Source organism: Mytilus galloprovincialis, chromosome 2 (assembly GCF_965363235.1).
Source record: "Mytilus galloprovincialis chromosome 2, xbMytGall1.hap1.1, whole genome shotgun sequence".
Classification (NCBI taxonomy): domain Eukaryota; kingdom Metazoa; phylum Mollusca; class Bivalvia; order Mytilida; family Mytilidae; genus Mytilus; species Mytilus galloprovincialis.
Genome location: NC_134839.1, coordinates 25,276,745 through 25,302,824, shown reverse-complemented (window position 1 = coordinate 25,302,824; position 26,080 = coordinate 25,276,745). Strand labels below are relative to the sequence as shown.

The following is a 26,080-nucleotide window of genomic DNA, read 5'->3' as shown; positions in this document are numbered from 1 at the left end:
ACTTAAGTATTTACTAAGGAAAATCTTAACTTAAGTATCTTTATGCATACGGGCCCTGAACTATTATTCACAATCACGCTTGTTGGAAGTTAATTACGAAAAATTTGTCGTGCTCACTGAACTTAAACATACGTTTTACAGAAAATTAACCATAACTAGTATAAAAGTAACGAGGCATAAAACATGTGAAAGAGCTAAAATAATAAAATGAAAGAACTTTTAATTTTCAATTTTCCCAATCATTGGTTAAACTCATTGGACAAATAAAATTTATTTAATAAATTATAATTTTGACTTTTTTTCCGTCCAACAGATTAAAAAAATACGAATAATAGATCTTCATACGTCGATTTAAAGTACAGTAAAGGTTACCAAAAGTTCATGTAACAACTGATTATTACCTTTAATAAATTAGGCACGAGATGAATTTATCTAATTATCCTTTCGTCGGTCCAAATATTAATGAAAAGAAAGACAAGCTTATATTTAATCAACACTATATTAAATCAAGAATATTCAGATGATCTGTTTCTGAGTATATTAAGTTTATGTATTGTGAATTGTGCTATATTGTTTGAAAAATATTAAAATGATTTAAAGGTCATTCAACGTTTATCCTTGAAAACGTGATTACACAAATACCTTTTTATCTATAGTTTTCACAATAATAACAAGCTTTCATGTCAATGTCAAATAGTACTTTTTTAAATGTTCAAGGCATTCAAAATTGATTGTTCACACCACTGTTTTGTAGTTTAAGAACAAACTGATGATACACTAGTGAAAACGTTTTTTGGGGGAGAATTGTTTAGCCTTCGGATATCATGCGCATATGACTGTCCCTCTGGTATCTTTTGTCCCTCTTTTACAAGAAAGGATTATTCAAGACAATTAACAGATTTCAGTATATACCAGGGGCCGTATGCATAAAACATCTTAACTTAAGTATTCCTTAAACTTAGATTTCACTAAGAATCTCCTTAGTTAAGTAAAATTCTTAAGTAGTATGCATAAACTTACTTAAGTCTTCACTTAACTAAGGAATAATTAAAAAGGAACCTTTCGCCAGTTATCGTATGCTAAAAAATAGCTCATCACATGTACTCATCCGTGTAAAAGTTTGTTATGATTATTTAAATTTATTGATCAATGCATGCTTTTATTTTGAAGAGCTGGGGTTAAATTGATATTGGTATGTAAAACAATTCAATAGAACGTAACAAAGATAGTATGATGAACAATTGGCGCATATAAGGCCTAACACAACGCTTTTTAAGGTTGATGTTTAACGGATGAGCATTGGAAGAAAAATATTTCGGTAATCCAAAACTCTCTCTACTTAATCTTTAATTTTATTTCATTGGTGTAATATTTTCTGGAGACAACAAATTGTTTTAAACTCTAACAAAACATGATCAAGGTTTCAGTGGCGTAACACAAGACTTAATGTAGAATTGTCAGCATGTGCTAACAATTAATTTTACAAAACACTTTTTTCAATACAAAAAAAAATGGTGAATTGACCCCTTGCTTACATTTGCTTATGGTTTAAAAAAAACTATTTTCACGTGAAATTAACATATTTTTCACTTCCCTTGTACAACAAAAAAGGGGAGGATAGAATTTTTTTCTGGAAATCCATTTACAAACTAGGGCATTTTTCAAAATTCCTACAATCTTTACTAAAACAAATTATTACAGTAAGTAGATTCATCACACTATAATGTACTTAAGCATTATTTTCGAAATCGTAATATATCTCACTGAATTTAGGAATTATGAAAAATAATTTAATACGATTAAGGTATCATAATACCTTATATAAACGACGTCGAATTCCATGGGGAGTAGCAGTGTGGACTTCTTCTGACTGCCGTAACAGTGATTCCATAAACAATCAACCTAAATGTTTCAACCGAAAATGTAGGTCCATGGGATAGGTCTTAAAACTTTTCCGATTTTGTCCCTGTAAGTGAAACAATTTGCCCTACATATTTAGAATTAATCTTAATTGACCCCCACCCCCCCCCCCCCCCCCCACCCCCCAACCCCAAAAAAAGAAGAAAAACGAAAAAAAAAACCACACACACATATAGAAAATGTGGTTTTGCATGCTCTCTATTCATTCCTTTATTCGGTTTTAACTAACGGTTACAATTGATACCGCGCGGTGTATTTTAACAATAAAAATAAAAACGTGCACGTACATGTACAGAGTAAACAAAAGAATAAAAGGTATACCATGAATTACATGGGTGTAAAAATTGAGTACTTTTCGGTATACATAACGAGATTGGGAAATAGTATATATAACTACCCACTGTTATCTCTTGATTTGTTGATTATATTATACGTGATTTAAAGAAAATCACGATGATCGTTAATATTTAGCAAAAAATAAACGAATAATTAGTATTTTATTACTGATATAGTTATTAATCAATTAAATTGTAGATAACCTATTAATGTTCTGCAAAAAAACTCATACTTTCGACTGATTTTTAACTATTTTTGAAAATTTAAGGTAGCTCTATGGGTACCTTAGACTTAAGTGTTATCTTAGGCGTTTCCTCAGTATAAGGAGTTTTATGCATACCACTTAAGTTTTGTGGGCGTGACTTAAAACAACTAAGATTTTACTTAGGAAATACTTAGTTTAAGATTTTTTATGCATACCACTTAGATAAAAAGGGCGGAGTTTCCTTAACTTAAGTGTTTACTAAGGAAAATCTTAACTTAAGTAGCTTTATGCATACGGGCCCAGGCTCATTACTGTTAAACTTTTATCATGATTTATATAACTTCTCTTATTTTATATCATTTATCATAAGAATGACGAAGATTGGTTTAAGTCTACATTGTAGCACTATCTTGCATTTGTTTTCTAATAATTAATTCCAAAATGTGTATGTATATTTTCCGTTTCGATTTTGTACATAACAATTTTACACGAAAATACTAAAGGTACGCACGTGAAAACTTAATGTTTTTATTGTAATGTAGTGTAGCCTGTAAAAAGACGTATATTTTAGGCGTGGGTTATAGTATAGAAACAACAAATTAATTTCCCAACAATCGTATGCGAGATTTGAACATCGATAAATTACTGTGTCCTAAATTGAACAGCAATTTACTTGTAAATAGTTATCAAAGGTACCAGGATTATAATTTAATACGCCAGACGCGCGTTTCGTCTTGATATGACCCAACAGTGACGCTCAAATCTAAATAGTTATAAATGACACTACGTTCATGTTTTTAAACTACTTTTTAAAATAATATTTTAGCCTTTATTGATTTCATCGATCAACAGATGTTTATCATCAGTTGTCTCGTCCCTTTGTTTAATTTCCCGTGCCTGCTGATGTGAAAGGCAACAGCTTTATTTAGTAACGTACTTTTCATTAAAACATTTTAAACATGTACAACAGATGTTCGATGGTAATCTGTGTCATTTACAAAAAAACTAATTATTACTTAATTTACACTGAATGAAATATTTTACATAATTCCTTCAATAGACGTACACTGTGATGTTAAACTGCGGTTACATATACTTAACATAAAGACTACGGTCTTATTTTATAACCAAAAAATCGAGTTTAAGATATGTCCGACAAATTGAATGCTAAGTTACTTGCAGTGTCTACTTATATATCATGAAATTTGTACATCGTTACAATATATAAGTTGTCATGCGCGAAATAAAAATATTGGTTTGGTTTTTTTTTTTGTTATACTTTTGACGTTCCTCTGTGGAATCTTTAATCAAGTACAGACACCGTCATAAAAATGTAGGACGACATGACTTTTCATCAGTATGTTAGGTCTTTTTGTTGTCGGGATGTATAAGTACCCGGCCACGTCCACTTGTATTTTTGTCCATCTGATGAGTTCAGCCTTTTTCAACTGATTTTTATAGTTCGTTCTTATGTTGTACTGTTATACCACTGTCCAAGGTTAGGGGAGGGTTGGAATCCCGCTAACATGTTTAACCCCGCCACAGTATTTATGTATGTGCCTGTCCCAAGTCAGGAGCCTGTAATTCAGTGGTTGTCGTTTGTTTATATGATACATATTTGTTTTTCGTTCATTTTTTTTATACAAATAAGGCCGTTAGTTTTCTCGTTTGAATTGTTTTACATTGTCATATCGTGGCCTTTTATAGCTGACTCTGTGGTATGGGCTTTGCTCATTGTTAAAGGCCGTACGGTGACCCATAGTTGTTAATGTCTGTGTCATTTTGGTCTCTTGTGGATAGTTGTCTCATTGGCAATCATACCACATCTAACTTTTTTTTTATAGGTAATCGGTTTATGCTTCCAGCAACTGGTAGCATGCTTTGCTAGGGTATACAATTGTTTATTGATGACTAATTTTTTACTTTGTATTTGTGGTGTCTTTTATTTTCTGCTATTATATACCGTTATTTTAGAGATAAGTGCTTTTTTTGTATAACCTCTGTCGTATGTTCTGTTATGCGCCATTTTTTAGTCCGATGATCACGATTAAAAGGAGAAGGATGAGATTAAAAATTAAAAAAATCTTTTTTTTTAACCCAGTAACAAAAGGAGAAGGGTGAAATTAAAAATTAAGAAAAAAATAATTGTAACTCAGTTACACATGCATGTGCCCATTCCAAGATAGGGACAACGATGTTGGTTGGTTTTTGTTATATCTTACTGAAATTTTGTCATTTTAGGATTTTTTTTGTTGATAGCAAACCTTTCAAAGTCTCTTCTGAATTCACGTACTACTTTTCTAGACCAAGTGTGATTCTTACTTGACATATTCTATAGACACATATCAATTTAGTATACTGTATGTTTTTCTCTATATGTCTTTTGGTCTTTTTGTCCTAAGATTGATGTCTGATTGACATATCCCAATATTTCCTTTCGTTAATGTTTATTTTAAAGTGACAGTATAAATCCTACCTCTGAAAACCTTATTTTATTACAATAATTTTCTATATTAAACTAATCCTTCTTATTTAGGTATATTTTTCCTTTGCAGTTTAAAGATGCATATATTTGATAATAGGTTTCTTTTTCGCTTTAACTATCTATAGCTAATGATCAATGCCATGCAATACCAAAGGTGTAAACTCAAAATGTGTGGACCTTGAACAAACACGTAGGTCCCTAAACATACAAGCTTGTACCACTACTCCTAACTTTTCAAGAATATTTCAATAAACATGTAAATAAAAGGCGGATATTCAGGTATACAATGTATAGACACATGACACACTATTTTATAGGGATAACGTGAATCATTATTATCCAACAAATAAATTGTTTTAAAAGCAAAAGTTAATTAAATATTTATTCTTTAATGCGCCTGTTTGCTAGTTTTGTATCAAGACAAAAATAATTCAACACATCCAAAGTGCTGGAATATAAAAATCCAACTTTAAAATCTATCAGTTACTTTCATAAATGTGAAAAAAATAAAAAATGTAAACCAGGGACTTTATGCTTACTTCTATTGTTCTATGATAAAGTTATGATACAATTAACACTAACGTAAATACTTCATAGGTTAAGGTTAATAGTGGCATAAGTGGTCTTTCGTCTCTAAATTTATTCAGCATTAACTTTTTTGACTCGAGGTTCACTAATGAGTATTTTGAAGGCGAGAAGCGCATCTGGTGTACAAAATTATAATCATTGTATCTTGATACGTTTAGTATTTGTATTTTTTTAAACAATTAAATACATTTTTATGCATTATTTGCTGAATTCAAATAAAACATGCAAACACATCAGTTCAAAAGAATAAAAATCATATATATCTTCAAAATCTGTATAAATATACAAATATTGAATTATTGGCTCCCCAGACACGAATTCGCTGACATTTCCCGTATGCAATGACCTTAGCTACGAAACCTCTCGTTACAGCGTTGGCCAACGCACAGCGTAAAAATCAATGCGAAGGGAAAACCGTGATGAAAGAATGTAAACAGACATGTTCTTGGAGGTAAATAAAAAAAAACAGATTCTTATAAAACAAATGTAATGCAACAAATGATTTAAGAACTGTCAAGTTTAATCAACAAATTGGAACGCATTGAAAATATAAAAAAAACAAATGTCATGGCTCTTTCAATTCATTTATATGTGGCGCTTTCCACGTGCTCTGTTGTAATTGTTTATCAATATCACGATCCGATAAACTTCGGCAACAAACTCGAAAGTTAATAAGCTTGCGTTCAGCAACCACTGAATGAAATATTTGTCGATAAGACTTTATAGATGTATAATACATGTATATATAAAAAAAAATGCATGCACGACTTAGTTTAGTATACATGTATAAGTATGCATTGGTTCAATGATTTCGATAACAGTAAAATTTCACGAAACTCGTTTCATATGACTTTAATAGTTAAGAACAAAAACTCTTCAATAAATAGCTTTCTTATTTCGTTCTACCTTTGTTTAGTTAAACATTTACATTTATTTTTTAAAGTCGAACAACTTTGTTTCTCATTTAAGTGATTGAAATAATAATAAAATCGCAAGGAAAAGAAGATATGATTGAACCTATAACAATTGAAACATAAACGTGGTTATCATGACGTGCCTAAGACTTTTGAATGGTAAAATGAATTTAACTACTGGAAACCCTTGGTTCAAAAGATTACTGGTGAGCCGAAAACCCGCTATCAATAAAAGAAAGAAAATAAAGCACGGAATTATCGTAATACTTATATGCTAGTGCTACATAGAAATTGAATGTTCACATAGAAATGTTTCGTAAATTTCATAAACAACACTCGCTACCTTTTTCTACAGGAAAGTAAATATATGAGGCAGACTTAATCGTGTCGATTGTGTCTATGATTTCATTTATTTTTTAAGTTTGATGCGATAGATGCGTTCAACTTACTCAACAAACGTTCAATTACTTGGTCAGAGAAAATCATCTATATAGCAGAACGTGAGAGTTCTTCATGCTAACCAAACAAAGCCAGATAAGAATGAATAAAGGAACAAGTATGCAAGAAAAGAGCATATGAATATGAAGTATTGAAAACCTATCAATTACATTAAAATTACACATAAAAATCTAAATTAACAAAGGGTAAACAGATGTTCAATGATTAAATATATCGTTTCTAAAGATGAAATTATGACTCAGTTTATACTGAACAAAATATATCATACATACTTTAAATCGGAAGATACTAGTAGTGATTTATGATGACTGATAAAAAGAAACTCATTTAAGATTCCAGTCTTTTACATTAGTTTCGTTGTCTACATAGGTCTAAGTGTAGAAACATTTCAATAAGTTTGTTAAAATCTTGGACACGATTGAATTAATTTGCAATAATAGTAATAACAAATAATTCATTAATAATAATCAATCCACAGAAACAAAACTAAGGTTAAAAATGGAAAGCACAACAGTCGACATTAACAAAGATTCGCTTTCATCTGCCGTCTTTGATATATAAAATTTGTGAATACCGAACGTTCACGTCCTTTCATTGAAAAAAAACTGTTGTTGGATTGAATTGCAGTTCATTTAAAAGAAAATTAAAAAAAAGTTAGGTAGGTAAATGAAAAAATAAAAAGCAATTTAGAAAGAAGGCGTTCCATTTTTATGTTGTCTTCTCTTATATACATCATAATATGAATCAAGAAAGTATTAAAAATTAGTCATAGTTCCATCACAAAATGACCAATATAACGTTGGTAATTTAGGTAAAAATGGACTTGTATATATGTTACTAATATTTTAGGTTGTGTTGTATAAACAGTTACTAAATTCTGAGATTTGTCAAGGTACAGACGCAAATATGATTCGAGAATTTTAATACAATGGTATTGGCTTTCGAATTTTGATAAACTTTAATAGGGACATCCCAAATAAATTCTGGGAATAATATTATGAAATATATATAAATTCTTTAGGGTTCTCTTCTGTTGCTTGACATTTTGTATCCTCCAATCAATAAACGGACAATTTTTTTATCGTTTGTAAAATAAAAAAAAGAATCTATTGGTAAAATCATCAATACTTGCATTGATATTAAACATAACCGCTGTTCAAATTTTAAGATGATTTTAAAATATTTATTCAATAGACATATGGAAAAGATCAACAAACGATATAGATGAAATAAAAACTTAGACAATTAATAAAATTTTACAGTTTAAGAGTTTTGTTTTCCCTACCTTGTACTATGAATCCCACGAACACAAAAGTATATAGATTCATTTCTAAAGTCAAACTCCCTGCTCTTATGTAGTACTCCGTCTTGACTAATTTATAAATCTTCATTTCACATGTCTATTCAAGGTTAATGAATCACACATTAAGTTAAGAACTGAAAAATAATTACTTCAATAACGGAAAGAACTATACTTTTATGTCAATGACACATCTTGAATTATACTTTATTGATTCAAACTGAGCAGTGACAGAAGACTTAATTGTAAAGTTATCTTGTATCTTTCTTTCTTCTTCTTTTTATCTTGATAAATTTAAATATATTTTCTACCGTGTGTCCAAGAAACTATTTTTGATGATTTCAGGTAGATAAACCGTATACAAGCATCATGAATAATAAAAATTAAAATCACAAAAATAATGAACTACGAGGTAATTTCAAAAAGGAAATCTCTAATCAAAGGCCAAATCAAAAGCTCAATACATCAAACGAATGCATAACAACTGTCATATTCCTGACTTGGAACAGGCATTTTTTCTAATCTAGAAAATGATGGATTAAACCTGGTATAATAGCTGGCTATACCTCTCACTTGTATGACAGTCGCATCAAATTCCATTATGTTAAAAACGATGTGTGAACAAAAAAACAGAAATAATAGGTAAAAGCGAATCAAAAATAGGGGTACATCAGTCAAAATTGTGTTTTAATCTTTATCATTATCAAGACAAACAAATATGTAACAAAGAAGCACAAAAAAGCTTACAGACAAAGCAAATTAGCAAATATAAACGACAGGAATACAAAAGTAAATAGTAGCACAATATCATAATGACGAGATGTTTAAGTACTGTGCCAGGTCATATGTATCAAAGAAACACACTAAGGCATATATACAAAGAACATTATCAGACATGAAAGACAAGATTAAAAATATTTTCATAGAACAATAACACAAGATAACATAGACAAACCGGTACACTGGTCAGTTAAACAATATTCAGACTGGACAAATTAAATACCATTAACTAATAATATCAATAGTATGAAAATCATTTTATTCCAATATATCTAATCAATATATACAAATTTACATTTACAAAAATATGCTAAATTCCACTCTACTACAATGGGATACATCAAAGAAACACAAAAAGGCATATACACAAAACACATTAAAAAAATGAAAGAAAAAAATACAAAAACCATTAGAACAATAACACAATGAGGTGAAATAAGTATAGATAATAACTATCAGTACATAATTGGTCTTTTTCTTTATATAATTAAATCTGCAAATATCGAGATAAATTTGCAATTAATGTGTAGTTCTGTAAATACTGTTTATTAAAAATTAAAAAAAAATAGTGTTAAATTGCATTATTTGAACTGTTGAAACAAGTACCAAAATATTTTTTTGGTCGTTTCAATTTTTAATATGTATAAGGAGAGATAAACCTTATGCATTCAGGATTCTCTTTCGTCAAAATTATCTCCCCATTGCCCCAGTTCATTTTCACAATTGTAGAAAAAGAAGCCATTGTAGGGATGACGCTGCCAATTTTGCTCTTGAAAACCGATAAATGTATTCACATAGAACCATCACGATGCTTATATGTCAGTTGTATTTTAAAAGACAAATGTATCTACTAGCTAATGAGCATCAGTTAATTATCTTGTCGTCGTTGATTCAACTTAAAACTATTGTCTGGTCGGTTGTCAGGTTAAATTTTCGAAAATTCTTAAACATTTAAAAATATCTAATTAAATATTTCGTGGAAGGGCAGACTGAAAAATTTCAGTGGTTGAAGATTATAAACCCTAGTTATCACATTAAAAAAAAAAATTTTTCGAAGATATGCATTTTCATCTTCCAACTTAAAAGACTGTCGTCAAGTACTTTTAGTAAAACAAATAGCTATTCGAACACACCTACTCTGTTTTTGTGATTCATAGATAGGTATTTCACTTGACCCATATATTTCATCTTTTCGTACTATGATTTTTTTATGTTATAAAGTCAACCTGTAGCTTTGATATATGAAAATGATAGAATCTGAAGCGAGATGATATATCAAATACTCTTACTTTGTACGTAAGACAAAATATACACATCAAACACGCCTAACATTAAAAGGTGCACTCGATTTTCTCTTTTCGATACAATTATTACCTATTTTTGGAATTTTTCTTGAGTCACATAATGGAAGGGCAGACACGAAAATTACTGAATTAATAGATTGATATGGTCTCCGTCCGTGGTAAAAAAAAACTTACAAATCGGAGGTTATGCATTTTGTACATCCAACTTGATAGATACCCATGTCGTCGATTTGATATCTAATTGTTCTGCATAACTATGTAATAGACAAATTGAAAACTTCTGCAAATGGTGTTTTTAAAATAAAACACTTCGTAATTGAGAAGAAAATTGTCGATTTATTTGTTTCTATTAAGTTTTAAATTTGTGTTACTATAGTACACATTACAGTAAGCATTTATCGCCTTCTCTAACAAAGAGCTTAGATTCTTTTGTTCTATTTCAACTGGGTTTCCGCCTGTTATGGTAAACATTTTATGAAGGAATATTATAAATTTAATCGCATTCTTTTTCTTTTTTTTACCTTATAGCGAGAAAACAAGTTCGACGACACCTTTTTTCTTTTCTATTTCTGAAAGCACACTATTTAAACTGCCTTTTAATATCTATTTCAAAATTGTACCTGACGGATTTGTTTTTATTCACCAAAAAGTTTATTACATGAAAAATTGGACAATTTTGCATAAGTTGTACCTGGTCAAATAGCACGGTGACCCATACGTTTTATTGTATTTTTTGGAAAAAGCATGGTGAAACCTACATTTTATCAAAGTATAAGAAAAATTCTATCAGTAATATACCAATGTACACACTTTATAAATCGATCAAGAAGACAAACCAAGGTCATAAACAGAAAAAAAAAGAGGGAATAGAACGATCACCAAAAATAGCGAGATTGGATCAATTCACATATCTAATCATATATTAAATCATAATATCAATCGGGAATGGGCCATAATCGATTAAATTAGAGACTATCAACTATTCTTGTATTCATCTATGTAACAAAAGTTCCATGGCGGATTTGGCTCTACTTTTGCTCTATTTTATGTATCCGCTATTCAACGTTTCTTTTAGATTTAAGACTATCACATATTTCGGCCTCAACATACCTGTGACACATTAATTGTCAATACGTGAATCTAGTGAGGTAATATTAGTTTCTTTATATCCTTCATCAACATTCATCAGGAAGTCCATCCAAAAAAATGAATGAGCATTTTGCACACTGAAAAATTATCAGAGATTCCAGGCTTTTAATTTGGTAGGCTAAACATGCGCTTCTTCTACATAGGACTCACCAACGTTGCAGTCTTGTAAATCACTGCTCCATAGGCTTACATGCAAAACAGTTGATCTTTGGTGTTCGTACCATGTATGTACTAATGTTAAATTGTGATATAATCCCAAAAAAGTGAGTCATGCCAGGAAGAATAAAAAGTTATGGAAACCCTGAAGTCAAAAATATTTTTTCTACTTTTTTTTTTTACTAGTCCCGCACCACTTCCAGTAAACATGATATCCTTCCACTTCCACTTCCCTAGATTGATATCCCCCAAAAGATGAAAGATTTTTTTTAAACCTATATATATGTTTCAATTCAGCATAAACTTTTAATCAAACAGAATAAAATCCAGGAAAGTAAATCAGAAAAAAATGGACTTTTTTGTTCTTGTCACAGACGTATTGGTTACATTTTACAAATTCAAATGTGACGTTATTTTGAGTCTTACACTGGGTTTTAGGCAACACGGCTGTGTATTTTTGTAAGGTGTCCGTTTTCATGCTAAAGCTAGTCACCACTTCAGTTTAATCATGTAGATCTATTATATAGTCATTTTATAAAAACTGTTCACAAAGTATGAATTATTCTAAATTCTAAATAATAATGATGTACTTGTTCCAGGTGTATTGGTTACATTTTGTTTTGGGACTTTTGGTCCTCAGTGCTTTTCAAATTTGTACTTGTTTTCACTTCCAAACTTAGCGTCACTGGTTAGTCTTTTGTGGACGTGGCGCACGTCTCGTGTATTAAATTTTTAAACTGGTACATTTGTTGGCTATTATTCATTTGTTTCTCTGTCCTATATTTTGATTTATTTATTTGTATTGTAGTCCTGTCATGCAATATTATCTATATATATATAATTAACATTGCCATTAAAGCGGGAGGTTTGGCATGCCATAAAACCAGGTTCAACCCACCATTTGTATTTTAAAATGCCCTGTACAAAATCAGGGAAATGGCCATTGTTTATAGTTCGTTTCTGTGTGTGTTACATTTTAATGTTGTGTTTCTGTTGTGTCGTAGTTCTCTTATATTTTTAGTTTGTAACCCGGATTGTTTTTTTTTTGTCTATCGATTTATGAATTTCGAACAGCGGTTTACTACTGTTGCCTTTATTTATTACCCTCAATATTTTGACATGCACCGGAAACTGGAGTTGTAATATAAGACTTGTACCTCAACAACACTCATATCAAAAAGTGAATTTAAAAAGATAACTCAATTCAAAACGGATAGTTCCTAAGCATATGGCAAATCAAAAGCTCAAACACACCAAACGATAGGATGACAACTATCATATTCCTGGTAGAAGCAATTTTCTTTTGTAGAAAAGTGTGGATTTTACTGGTTTTATAGCTAGCTAAACATCACACTTGGATGACAGTCGAATGAAATTACGTTACATTACGTTACATTGACAACAATGTGTGAACATTACAAACCGACATAATAGTTAAAACTGTCAAAATTAAGGGTACAGCAGTCAACATTGTGTTATAATCTTAATCACTTTAAAACAAAGGAATATGTCAACAACAAAAACAAAAATGCATACAGGCAAAAACATTAACAAAAACGAAATATCATATTACAAGAATCAAAGAACCAATCCAGTGGAAGATAACTTAAAATTGAAGTGAATGCAAGATCAAAGGTTCTGACATGTTAGAACAAAAGTTCTTACTTCTTAAATGGTTATATCCTTTTGAACGGAACGTAACACAGGAGAGGCATCTCTCCAACGGTTGATAAAACGCTTTAAAGATACTGGGCTAATAATTTGGTAGTCAAGTAGAGTAGATAAGTAACTGGTAAGACCTTATTTGAGTTCTACAGACGGACAAATATTTCAAAAATAAGATGTCATTACGATATCATTTCATTTTACTATAGTTAACTAGAATGTTGATTTGGAACGAGGACCCAATTATTTCCTCCATTATTTCAATATAATCTTATAGTAATTAAAAGCAAAGGTCAGATTTCTTTATTTCTAAATTTCACTACCAATTTTCAATATCTTTCTCATACTATTAGCCCCATTCATGATTACTCGGAGCATACTTTAAGGTTCTTGACTGACCATTCACCAAAGGAATCATACACCACATAAATATCAGAATCACATAAGATTGATGTATCTTTACACCATTTCTATCTCTGTACGATATCCCATTTGAGAGATAGTAGATTTAGTTAGCGACGTTTTGTGGTCATGGACTAGTATCTGTTATTTGGATTCTATTACATTTAACTCGTATTTCTTCTGAACATATCCCCGTCATAGTATTACGGCCTTTCATAAACGGCATACTAACTGTATGATCTTCTTGTACAAAATTAAAAGATACCACATTGAATTATCGGCATTTATGTGGTTGTCAGCATAAATTCTATTCATGGAAAAATAATTTCAGATAAGTAAAAAGCTTTGGTTAAGACTTAATTCTACCGTGGATTATTACATAATTCTAAAAAGGTTCACATTTACTATTCATAAGCAATAACTCTTGTCCTTCAAGGCTCTTAAACATCGTTGGATAATTAGTTTTGCGTCTATCGGAGTCTCTGCAGATGTATATGGTCTTCGATTTCTAACACAACTTTTCTCTATCAATAAGCCTATTATGGCTGTTTGCATAATCATCCCCAGTAAATATAGATTTGGTATAACGTACGTTTTAGGAATCTTAATACAAATGTATGTCATATGATTCTTTAAACACATCACTCATGCTATTTTCCAGGTTTGAGTTATGTTTGGCAATGTTTTCAACATGATAATAAACACACACGCAGATATATGTGAAGTGAGCGACCGGTTCGTTATTCGTTTACTAAAAATCTTCCGGCCTCAAGCAACCGAATCGATGTCTCGGGAAAATGTTTAAATATGAAACGCAGTACAAATAAGTCTATCTTTTAGCCTTTTTGATCGGATATTCATTGTCAAACAATTGGATGACTGAATATCATGGTACTTAATATGACAAGACTGAGACTGTGTTGAAGGATTTGCAAGAGGTACCTTAGATAACGCATTCCTTATGTAACGTCTTGTTATAATTAAATGGTTGTCGTTGATGTTTTCTGTCAAATTTGTTATTCATTGTTTTTTATTTTTTTCGTTTTCATTTCACTTCAGAATTGAATGCTTCTTTTTGTTGATTCATTGGGGTGTAAAAGCCTTGACCGAAGTACATTTTGTATGAAGCGCAGAAGCGGACAGTCAACGTTTTTATAATCCTTTGATGTTACAAAAAGAAGCGTTCAATATTTATAGTTACATTTTACACACAAAAGGGAGAGAGATTGTAGTTACAATATAAGGAACATATCCGATATCATCTGTAAAACGGTTATTCCATAACGGTAAACCAACTCGTGATAGCGTCCGTAAAATTTGCAAAGGAATGATTTCAACTTCACCTTTTGGAACTCTTTGTTTAATAGCTTCCTTGTGAGCAGCAACACTTTATCAAAGAAATCATGATAGGAAATTCAAGCCCAGGAATATCGTACCAATTGGGTGATATATACTCCGTATGCAGGCGCTGCTGCAATGTTGCTATTAAGAAATGAAAAGTTCAAAAATTTGGAACCTGAAATCATCTCTTGTATGTTGGATCCTTTATCACTAGTTCGAAGGGATAGTTGTGTTCAACATAGTAACCAATATATATATATTCCCATATATATACAACTCGTCTAAACATCAACTAACCTATGTTAGATCTGTAAATTTGCTTTCGCAAATTTTTAGTTTTGCCCTCGCCGGGATTCGGGATAAAGCTTTCGGTGGCCGTGTGTTACCTTCCTCGTCAGTTTTAATCTAGCGGCATACTACAGTACATGATATATAAGGCATGGAGATGTTATTGTTACAGATCAGCTCAATTATCTATAGTAAAGGACCCTACAAATTAATGCAAGATACAGTCACAGAAAATAATTATATTAATAAGTACGTCTGAGTCAGTGACAACCATACAACAGATTTATCCATCGGATCACCAGCAATGTACATTATGTATATACAACTCGTCTAAACATCAACTCAACAATGTTAGATATGTAAATTTGCTTACGCAAATTTTTTGTTCTTTCCTCGCCGGGATTCGAACCCATGCTACTGATATATCGTGACACCAAATCGCCTGCACTGTAGCCGTCCCGCTAGACCACACGACCACCTGGGCTTCACAATGATAAAGCTTTCGGTGGTCGTGTGTTACCTTTCCTTGTCAGTTTTAATCTAGCGGCGTACTACAGTACATGATATATAAGACATGAGATGTTATTGTTACAGATCAGCTCAATTATCTATAGTTAAGGATCCTACAAATTAATGCAAGATACAGTCACAGAAAATAATTATATATATTCCCATCACACGTTTTTGTTATAACAATTACAAAACACCACAAGAACATTTGCAGTGTTATAATTTGTCAGTGTATATAGTGACACCGAAAAAGAAATAAATATACCGTGTAATTATAAACTTAACAGCAAATGTTTCATGAACTGACATACTAAATAGTTATCAAAGGTACCAAGATTATAATTTAGTACGGCAGACGCGCGTTTCGTCTACATAAGACTCATCAGTGACGCTCATATCAAAATAGTTATAAAGCCAAACAGGTACAAAGTTGAAGAGCATTGAGGATCCAAAATTCCAAAAAGTTGTACCAAATACGGCTAAGGTAATCTATTCCTGGGATAAGAAAATCCTTAGTTTTACGATAAATTCAAAGTTTTGTATACAGGAAATTTATAAAAATGACCACATAATTGATATTCATGTCAATTGTTTAAACTACATATTAACTACACTGACAATAGTTTGACTCAATATGTTTTATAAATGTTGATAGATGAATAATTGTTGTTTATAACTAGCAGTTCTCTCGTTTCATATTCGTAACATAAACCAGTCGGTCCATTGATACCATCGTCTGCTTTTAGGACAACTTAGTGTTTTTGTCCGTCACTAGATATCTTATGTATGTTGTTAGATCCACCACCAGCTACATACACATCACCACGGTCGTCTATAGCCACACCAATAGGATTTTTCAAGTCAGGGCTGTCGTATATCTCATGTTCTTGTCCATCCGATGTAACAACGTAGACTTTATCACTATCAAAGTCTGTACAATACACATCACCATCTTTGTTTGGCAATTATTTCCCAAGGATGAAATGTTGTTATTATGGTATTCTGAACCTTACATTTGATATCCACTATTGTTAAAGTGTTATGTTTATTTTGTACAAAGATCTTATCCTTTACGGTTGTAATTCCATCGCAATTTCCTTCAATTCTAATTATTCCACCAGGCTTTAATGATGTCAGGTCAATGATCTGGATACCATCCCAACCTGAAGATACTACAGCATGGTTGTTGTCATACAAGGTAATGTGTTCTGGTGTATAATCCAAATTAATTATTTCGGGTTTAGATCCATCAAGTTGGCAAACATAAAGTTGTCTACCCCCGTCCTGACAAAGGAGTAACCTGTTACCAGGAATAAAGCAACCTCTATAAATATTCACTTCATTACCTAATTTTGTGGTCTGGAAGGAATGTGTCAATGATAATTTTCTTTCGTCACTGACAGAAACCTGACTTTGCTTAAAGATGTCTAGCATAGGCATTGGTACTAAGACAGGGTTATACCGTTATTGTACCTAAGTCCGGTAATATTTTTTTCATATTCGACTCTGACTCAGAAGGATGATATGCTAGTATAGGAACAGTAGTTGTTTGAATTTTTCTGATTTTTAATTCTTTTTGGTGAGTTTTTGAATCTAAAGATTTTAATGTCTGGAATGTATGGATTTCAGATGTATACTGCTTCAGAGATTTTAAATCGTTCTTCCATATTGACAGTAAGATGGCGCAGGACTTGATGTTACCTTTACTACGGGACACCGTCTCGGTACTGTATTTATACTTATTATCAATGTCTTTAAGTATATCTGGTTCTAACTTATCTAAATGAGCAATAACTTTCTGTTTGATTTTTGACACTCTTTGTTTGATTTTATTTCGACTTTCTGACAAATCTTCAAGTCTTAAATCAGTTTGACTCAGTATGTTCTCTGTAAAATAGGGACGAAAGATACCAAAGGGACATTCAAACTCATAAATCTAAAACAAACTGACAACGCCATGGCTAAAAATGAAAAAGACAAACTAACAACGCCATGGCTAAAAATGAAAAAGACAAACAAACAACAGCACACACGACACAACATAGAAAACTAAAGAATAAACAACACGAACCCCACCAAAAAACTAGGGGTTATCTCAGGTGCTCCGGAAGGGTAAGCAGATCCTGCTCCACATGCGGCACCCGTAACTTGACAAATGTTGTCTATCCTTCTCTGTAGATCAGAAATAGCGGTGCTATCTTTCACTCCCATAGCGGCATTTTCGAGCAAAATTATGGACTTGCAATTTTAATGTGATACCGGTACACATGAAACACAGATATCCTCATCATGTTGACAGCAGTATAGTACAAACTTTTGCTCGGAATGATTCTCACAGTTCGTGGACAATTTAACAAGCGAGGAGCTGAGTTGTTGTATCTCTTTCATTTGTACTACTTTGTGAGACGGAGATATTCTTTCATGAACTGTGGCACATGCCTTACATACAAGTCCACTGCAATCACTGCACCAGGGTACAGTTTTTATGTTTTCATCACTACACTGACAGCTCGTACAGTATTTACTGTCAGCCATTTCTAACCTGCATGAACAAAATGATATATTAGATATAATGAAATAGTGGCGTTTTATTTCGACTAATTTATAAAAAATGGTAGTAAAGATTAAACTACATATTTGTGTATTATTGTGAAATTCTTGTACATACATTTACTGTCAAATAAAGTTTTTAATTCGACAAATTATAAAAGAAAGATGACAGACCTTGCTTTAGAATATTTTCACGAAATTTGTTAAAGGTGCACTAGCTACGAAAAATATTAAAAATCAAAGATGTGATTTGTTTTGTTCAATACTAATGATAGTGAAATAGTGAAATAACAATTCACTTTTAGCAGCTAGAATGGTTCGATTTTGTCAAATTTAGCAAAGAAATATAGATGATGTATTATTTACTTCCAAGTGAATAATTGGACCTCATTGGATCCGTATTCATGTGAACTTCAGTGTAAACCCTTAGCTAGAGATGGATAACACATGCATTATGTGTGTTGGGTTATTTAAAGGAAAAGAATGTCAACATTGAATGTGAAACAAAAGTAGACTGATTCGATCCACAAAACATCATTCTTATATAGATAAAAACGATGATTAAAATATGTTTTTAATCTATAATATGAAATTAAGGTGTAATACCACCATTGATTTTCCCCTATTAGTCTTTGTTAAATTTGCACTTTTCAACAGAATCTCTAGAATTTATCTGTGTTTCAAAAAAAGAAATACTTGGCATGAGTAAAGTTTTATCCTGTCCAGTACTATAGAAAAAAATACCTTAAAATTGAGAATGGAAATGGGGAAGGTGCCAAAGAGACAACAACCCGAACATCAACAACAGCAGAAGGTCACCAACAGGTCTTCAATGCAACGAGAAATTCCCACACCCAGAGGCGTCCTTCAGCTGGCCCCTAAACACGTATATACTAGTTCAGTGATAATGAACGCCATACTAAACTCCAAATTGTACACAAGAAACTAAAAATAAGGCCAGAGGCTCCTGACTTGGGACAGGCGCAAAAATGCGGCGGGGTTAAACATGTTTGTGAGATCTCAACCCTCCCCTATACCTCTAGCCAATGCAGAAAAGTAAACGCATAACAATACGCACATTAAAATTCAGTTCAAGCGAAATCCGAGTCTGATGTCAGAAACTTTAACCAAAGAAAATAAACAAAATGACAATAATACATAAATAACATCAGACTACTAGCACTTAACTGACATGCCAGAAAAATTATGTCTTCATCATATGAATATCAGGCACAATCCACCCCGTGAGGGGTTTCGTATCATACCATCAAAACATATATGAGAAGAACATAACCCGTGTCATGCCAACAACTGGTTTTTAAATTAATGTGTTTAGTTCAGATGCAAAGACCCTACAAGTGAATCAATAAATAACGCCAAAATATGCAATCTTTAATGACCTGACAACAGTATAGTAACTATATCCCTTCTTAATAAGTCTATTTAAAGGTTTTGTTAGCTTCTGAGGTGAATACTGACATTTGTGTGCTTTATAAAGAATATTTCCATAAAATATTGGATGTGAAATACCTGAACGTATAAGAAGTCTGCATGTTGAATTATATTTACGAATGATGTCCTTAACATTTCATTGCATATAAGAAAATAACCATCACTGGAAGTTAACCAATCAAATTTCTCCCCTTATTTTATCTGTGTACAAGGTTTAGTCACCATATCTGTGTACAAGGTTTAGTCACCATATGCATGTAACCTCAAGATTACAAGATATTCTATAGAAATCCCAAATAAAAAAATAATGGTGCTTTGAAATACCCAAGACATATGTTCATGACACAGACATTTTTTACTGCAAAATAATATAGAATTAATTACCTACAACTGTCAAATTCAAGGGAATATTTTTTTCGACCTATTTTCGTATACAACCGGATGTGACGTACCATGATTTTGTGGTATAAAGTAAAATCACAAAAATACTGAACTTAAGAGGAAAATCAATTCGGACAGTCCATAATCACATGGCAAAATCAAATAACAAAACGCATCAAAAACGAATGGACACCTAAAGAAGACATTATTGTTTAATAAACTGATTGTGACTTCTTTACTTTGTAATAATGGTTATTTCAAGCATTTCTGTCAAGTTTTGTCATAATTAGTTCAATAGTTTGAGAAAAATCTGGTATAATGAAAGACGACATCTACTGCGATTCGAGCAAAATTTCTTCTACAAATCCAAACCAAGCTGCATCAAGATAGAAAAAAGTAAAATCATAAAAATTTTACATGTATAATTATGAGCCATTTTTAAAAGTCTTATATAATCATATTTATTTTTTACTGGTTTTGAGAACTTTATGAATATAGTGTGAACCAATAAATGATCAAACATTTATCTTATCTGCCTACAAACAGTTGAATATGAGACTCAAATGATTTTAGGAAGATAAATACCACTAATTGACCTCTTTGTCTTCTTTATAAGGTCTCATTGGTTAATTTATACCTCTCATTTCCTCAAAATTTCAACTTTTCAGGCCAATAAGTAAAAATAATGTCAAAATAAAACCGGATGTGACGTTCCATGATTTGATTACACCTTAAAAAGACTATGAAAAATCATATTGAACGAGTTTATTATCTATTCATATCTATTCATATCTATATTTATGTTTTTATCGCTTGTATGACCTTCGGTGAATTTCGGAGGTCATTTCGATAGTTTTGGATTTTTTGTTAGATTTTCGGAATATTCTGGTTTTATCCATTTGAATGCCTTAAAAGTTTTTGCCCATTGACCCCCATTTTTCTTTTTATAAATCTTTTGCATGTATAATTATAAGCCTTTTGTAAAAGTCTTATAAAATCATATTTATTTTTTACTGGTTTTGAGAACTTTAACTTGTCAATGATAAAGCAATAAAAAATCAAGAGAGAACATTTTCTCTCCAAAATTTCAATGGCTATTATCTCGAAACAAGCATATTGACCTCTATATATTTTTGGCTTTTTTGATTCTTTAATTAATCCCCTATCAATATATACTAGTTTTATGAAAGGCTATTTATTTTGAAACTGAGTAGCGAACTTCTTTAAGTACATTTGTACCTGTCTTTGTAAAATAATGAGGAGGGTGATTCATGACATGTCACAGACGTTATTTTTTTCCCTTTTATCATAAGAACATTGGTTAATACGTAAAATTCTGTCTTTATTATCTCTGTATAATGTTTGTTAACCGTCAAAACAACTCTTTGCCTGAATATAGGTGAAAAAGACCTTTTGAAAATTGAAAATAAGGGAATTTAAAGTCCCATAGAAATAAGTTAATAAAAAAAGTCAATAAGGGTTTTACAGTGTTAACAAACAAAACCCGAAACTATTCAAAAACGTAAAAATTTTGAATTTACTAATTTGTTTACTTCAATAGCAAACATTGGAAAATGTGTTCAAATTCGAAAATGTAAAACTTCAAAACATTTTAAATTTTAAATCTGGTTACCTCCGAAGACCAACAGTACCATGACATCTCATTGACATTTTAAAGACAACATTTTATACATTCATAAAAGAAAAAGAAAATGGTATGTTTTTTTTTTTTTTTTTGTTTTTTTTTAAATTATTTTAGAAATTGTTTTAGTAAACAATTGTCCATTTTCACGAAAAACTAGATTGCCAAACAGATGTATAATCAAACATTTTTAACTTAAAAAGATTAAAAAAAAGATTCCATTTATATGTGAATTTCTGAAACAACTTTGTGAATTTTCAATGAAAAAATATGATTGATAGAGATATGTTAGTACAGAAGGAAAACTTTTCTCTCTGGGTATGGTGCCCCCCTTTTTTGGATTTTTTTTTGTTTTAAAATTATCGAATTATCAAAAATTAAATAGGTGATATTCAATTGTAAACATTTATGGCATTTAGGCATGAAATTTCTTCAACTAGAGCTTTTATGTCTTTTATCATACATATATTATAAATATAGTGTATTTGATGTTTACTATCAATTGCAATAGGTTACTACAAGTAGTCACTGGTATATTATAAAGAGTTTTATATATAAGGGGGCACGGAAGTAATTGCTGGTTCAAAAGGAATTATGATAGCCTTTTTAGAATTTTCACCACTTGAAGTACTTTCATTCTACTATTCAGAAATGAATTTGAATATCTTTCATGACCAATTAATTAATTTTTTTTTATATCTTTAAAAACCTACGGCCACTAGAGCGTTTAGGTCTTTTATCAGGCAGTGAATACAATATTTAAAAAAAATTATCAAAAATTCATTTTCATATGATGTAAAATTATTTCATATTTTTCTACACCTGATTCACAACTCAGTTTGGGAAATTTTCTTCATTTGATACTGTATTTTTGTCCAATCACACTGTTCAGATACATTGATCATACAGTGAATACATTATTTAAAATTCTCAAAAATTCATATTCAGCTGTATGTAAATAAACTCATCATAGATACCAGGACTAAATTTAGAATATACTATTTATAATAGTTTCATATTTTTCTACACCTGATTCATCACTCAGTTTGGGGAAATTTTGTTAATTTGATGCTGTACTTTTACTACCGTGCTACCTTCAGTGTAGTAATTATAGTATGAATATGTTGATGGTATACAGGAAAACAAAAAATATCAGTCTTTGGAAAAAAGTGGAGGGCTAAAAAAATGTCCTGTCCTCAAGTACGTATGACTTTTGATACCTTTTTACAAAAAAATATCCTACAACAGTTTGCATTCGCTCTATAAATGCCCGCCATTTCGCGGGTGTGTTCAAGCAATAATTAAACCAACTGAGGTACAGAAATGTTCATACAACAGCATGCTACATATAAGTAGATACGTCCTATTACACAAACAATCAATAACAAAAATGTAACATAAAAAACATGAAAAACATAAAAAAAAAAACATAAAACATATAATATTTCCAAAGCTTGTGGATCATACAGACACATTTATGTCAAGAAAGATCTAAATAGAAATAGAAATACTATATACTATGGTCGACACACATTATTTGAATAATAAATGGTTGAATTGATTTACCATTTTAATAAATCCTTTGTAAAACTTCGTTACACAAAATGATTACAGACATAATGTGTGAACATGCATATATTTAAGGAATGTAATTGCTCCTTTGTATCATATTTTTTGTTTCAAATTTGAATAAAATTGAGAATGGAAATGGGGAATGTGCCAAAGAGACAACAACCCGACCATAGAAAAAAACAACAGCAGAGGTCACCAACAGGTCTTCAATGTAGCGAGAAATTCCCGCACCCGGAGGCGTCCTTCAGCTGGCCCGTAAACAAATATATACTAGTTCAGTGATAATGAACGCCATACTAATTTATATACATAACACGTTTTTTGTTTTCTTTATAACAAAAACCAATATTGTGTTTCCCAATTGCTTAACAATAAATAGTTTGTGCATACATCAACCCACATAATGTAAAAGTAAAGACCATTGATATGCATCAAATTTCATATCGCATATCTACTTTTAATTCTTAAATACATATAAACAGCAGGGTATGTTAAATAAAATTCATGCCAGTAGCTTCAAACATGGCCTTATGTGTATGCTATGATAAACTTAGGCTAGCGCTTCAAATCTGTATATTTTCCTATACGCCATTTGCATATACCTTCAAATATTTTGGCCACGAGCATCACTGAAGAGACATGTATTGTCGAAATGCACATCTGGTGCAGGAAAATTGGTACCGTTAATGTTATTTAATCCTTCAACGCCTGGATACTGCGATTGAAATTCAAAAAAGAATGTTACTTACCTTCCTTTCTGTACATTCGATTTCAGTAGGAATTCCCGTCTGAATAAAGGGAGACGATTTTTACAGTTTTGAATTGAATTGTTCTTAACATTTAAATTGTGTACGAAAGTAATGAATTCAACAATTTAGTCTAAAGGTCTTTAAACCTTTGATCATCTGATCTGATATTTTATTTTGTTTACTTTTAAGAATATACAAGGGGGTAGTTCCCTCAATTTCACCAAATTTGCCCCTTTAAAATCTGTGTAATACCTATATCTATTCTGTAATAAATCAATATCACACATTCCCCAGTCTTTTATCCCACATACAAGTGTACTTTTTTATATTTGTCACATATGCAGCAGACAGAAGCTATTCGTATAACTTATTGTGATTGTTAGAGGCCAAGGGAATATTGTTATTCCAGGATATTTTTCTGCCATTCACAATATTACATATTGGTTTGAAACAGTCGTCTCCGAATTTTTTAAATGATTATATTTATATTATTTTCTATTTTGTCAGACTGCTTTAGGTTCTTTTTGTTGTTTTTAGATACATTAAAAAAACTGCGAAATTTGCCTTAAAACATTGCAAGGGTAATAACTCCAAAATAGTCTTGAAAGTGTTGGATAATAAAAGCTGATTGACATAAATATTGATTCTTTGAATTTATTCATGTCTTTGAATTAACAGTTGTTATCATAATGTCACATGAGTGTGTCTTTTTTTATACAAAGGGATCTTTCCGTATTAGGTATTTCAAAGATGTTAGATGTTTTCCTTGAAAATGAATAACTAATTTCAGGAATCATTTTAATAATAGGTCTAAATCTTCTTATATATAAAAACAACAACACCAACATACCAAATGAAAACAACATTTTGAAATTGTAAAATACAATCGTTTTCCCATAAAAGACAAGTTATATTTTACCGCGATACAAATTCAACTGATATTGGGTACGATATTTTGATTGATTTAAAGAACTATGTGAATTGTATAGAGCCAAGTTACTCACCTGCATCTTCAACAATTGCCACTTTTTGGTATAAGTCATAATGAAAGAGGCAATAATTCTATAAAGAGTTAAAAGGTAAAATAACACAAAAAGGAACGCCATTGTAAATTCTAAATGGAAAGTCCTTAATCAAATGGCAAATGACTTAGCCCAGGCATTTTCTGGTGAAGAATTTGATAGATTGGACCTGGTTTATAACTAGCCAAACCTCTCAATTGTGTGACAATCGCATAAATTTTCATTATATTAACAACAACGCGTGAACAAAACTAAGACGTACCTTACAACATGATTATTTCTATTTACTTGTGTAAGTTATTTCATTTGGTGACATTTTGTCCCAAGGTTATGGTTATCTTTCTGATATTGATTTACATCTCACTCCGTTTTTTGTCAGTTTTGTATTAACATAGTGTAAAAATCAAATTTATTCGTTCTTTGTATATCAACTTGTATTTGTTAATATGTCTAATGATTGAGTTAAGCCATTTAAATTGATATTAGATATGTGTCTTTCTTTTTTGCTTTTGTTTATAATATAGAATGGACAGAGTGGCTGGTAAAAAAAAAAAACATTCAGCTGGATACAACGACCAATCAGATTTAGTCATACTATTATTCCGAATACCATCTTATGGCTGCGCACGTTTTACTCAATTGCTTATTGTAATCTAGACTATTATCAAACTACATATAAACTTACAAAACATTAGGTTTTGTTTTGCGGAATCTCCAGAGGCACCAACGCAAATATTCATTTGGACTAAAACCATCAAAATAATTTCAATTGCAAACAGAAGGAAGCACAGGTGATTGATGATAATCATAGGACTTAATTCGCCCAACAGTCGTCAATGCTTCCTATATAAGTTGACAATGCAAATAACTAACTGAATTTTCACAAGTTACTTTAGTCAGCTGGTGTAGA

General features: G+C 31.2%; 2 protein-coding genes across 2 annotated transcripts in view; one reads left to right on the top strand and one right to left on the bottom strand.

Moving 5' to 3' along the window:
* The window catches only part of LOC143063221 (cysteine-rich secretory protein 2-like), a 46,571-nt gene extending 38,248 nt beyond the window's left edge, over nucleotides 1-8,323 (bottom strand). The window contains exon 1 of the mRNA XM_076235224.1: nucleotides 8,193-8,323. Coding sequence (XP_076091339.1) covers nucleotides 8,193-8,298 — 106 coding nt within the window. The 5' untranslated portion in view covers nucleotides 8,299-8,323. The remainder of the gene's footprint in view (nucleotides 1-8,192) is intronic.
* LOC143063222 (uncharacterized) overlaps nucleotides 1-26,080 on the top strand; it is a 228,269-nt gene that overhangs the window by 85,325 nt on the left and 116,864 nt on the right. The gene's annotated exons all lie outside the window — the stretch shown is intronic.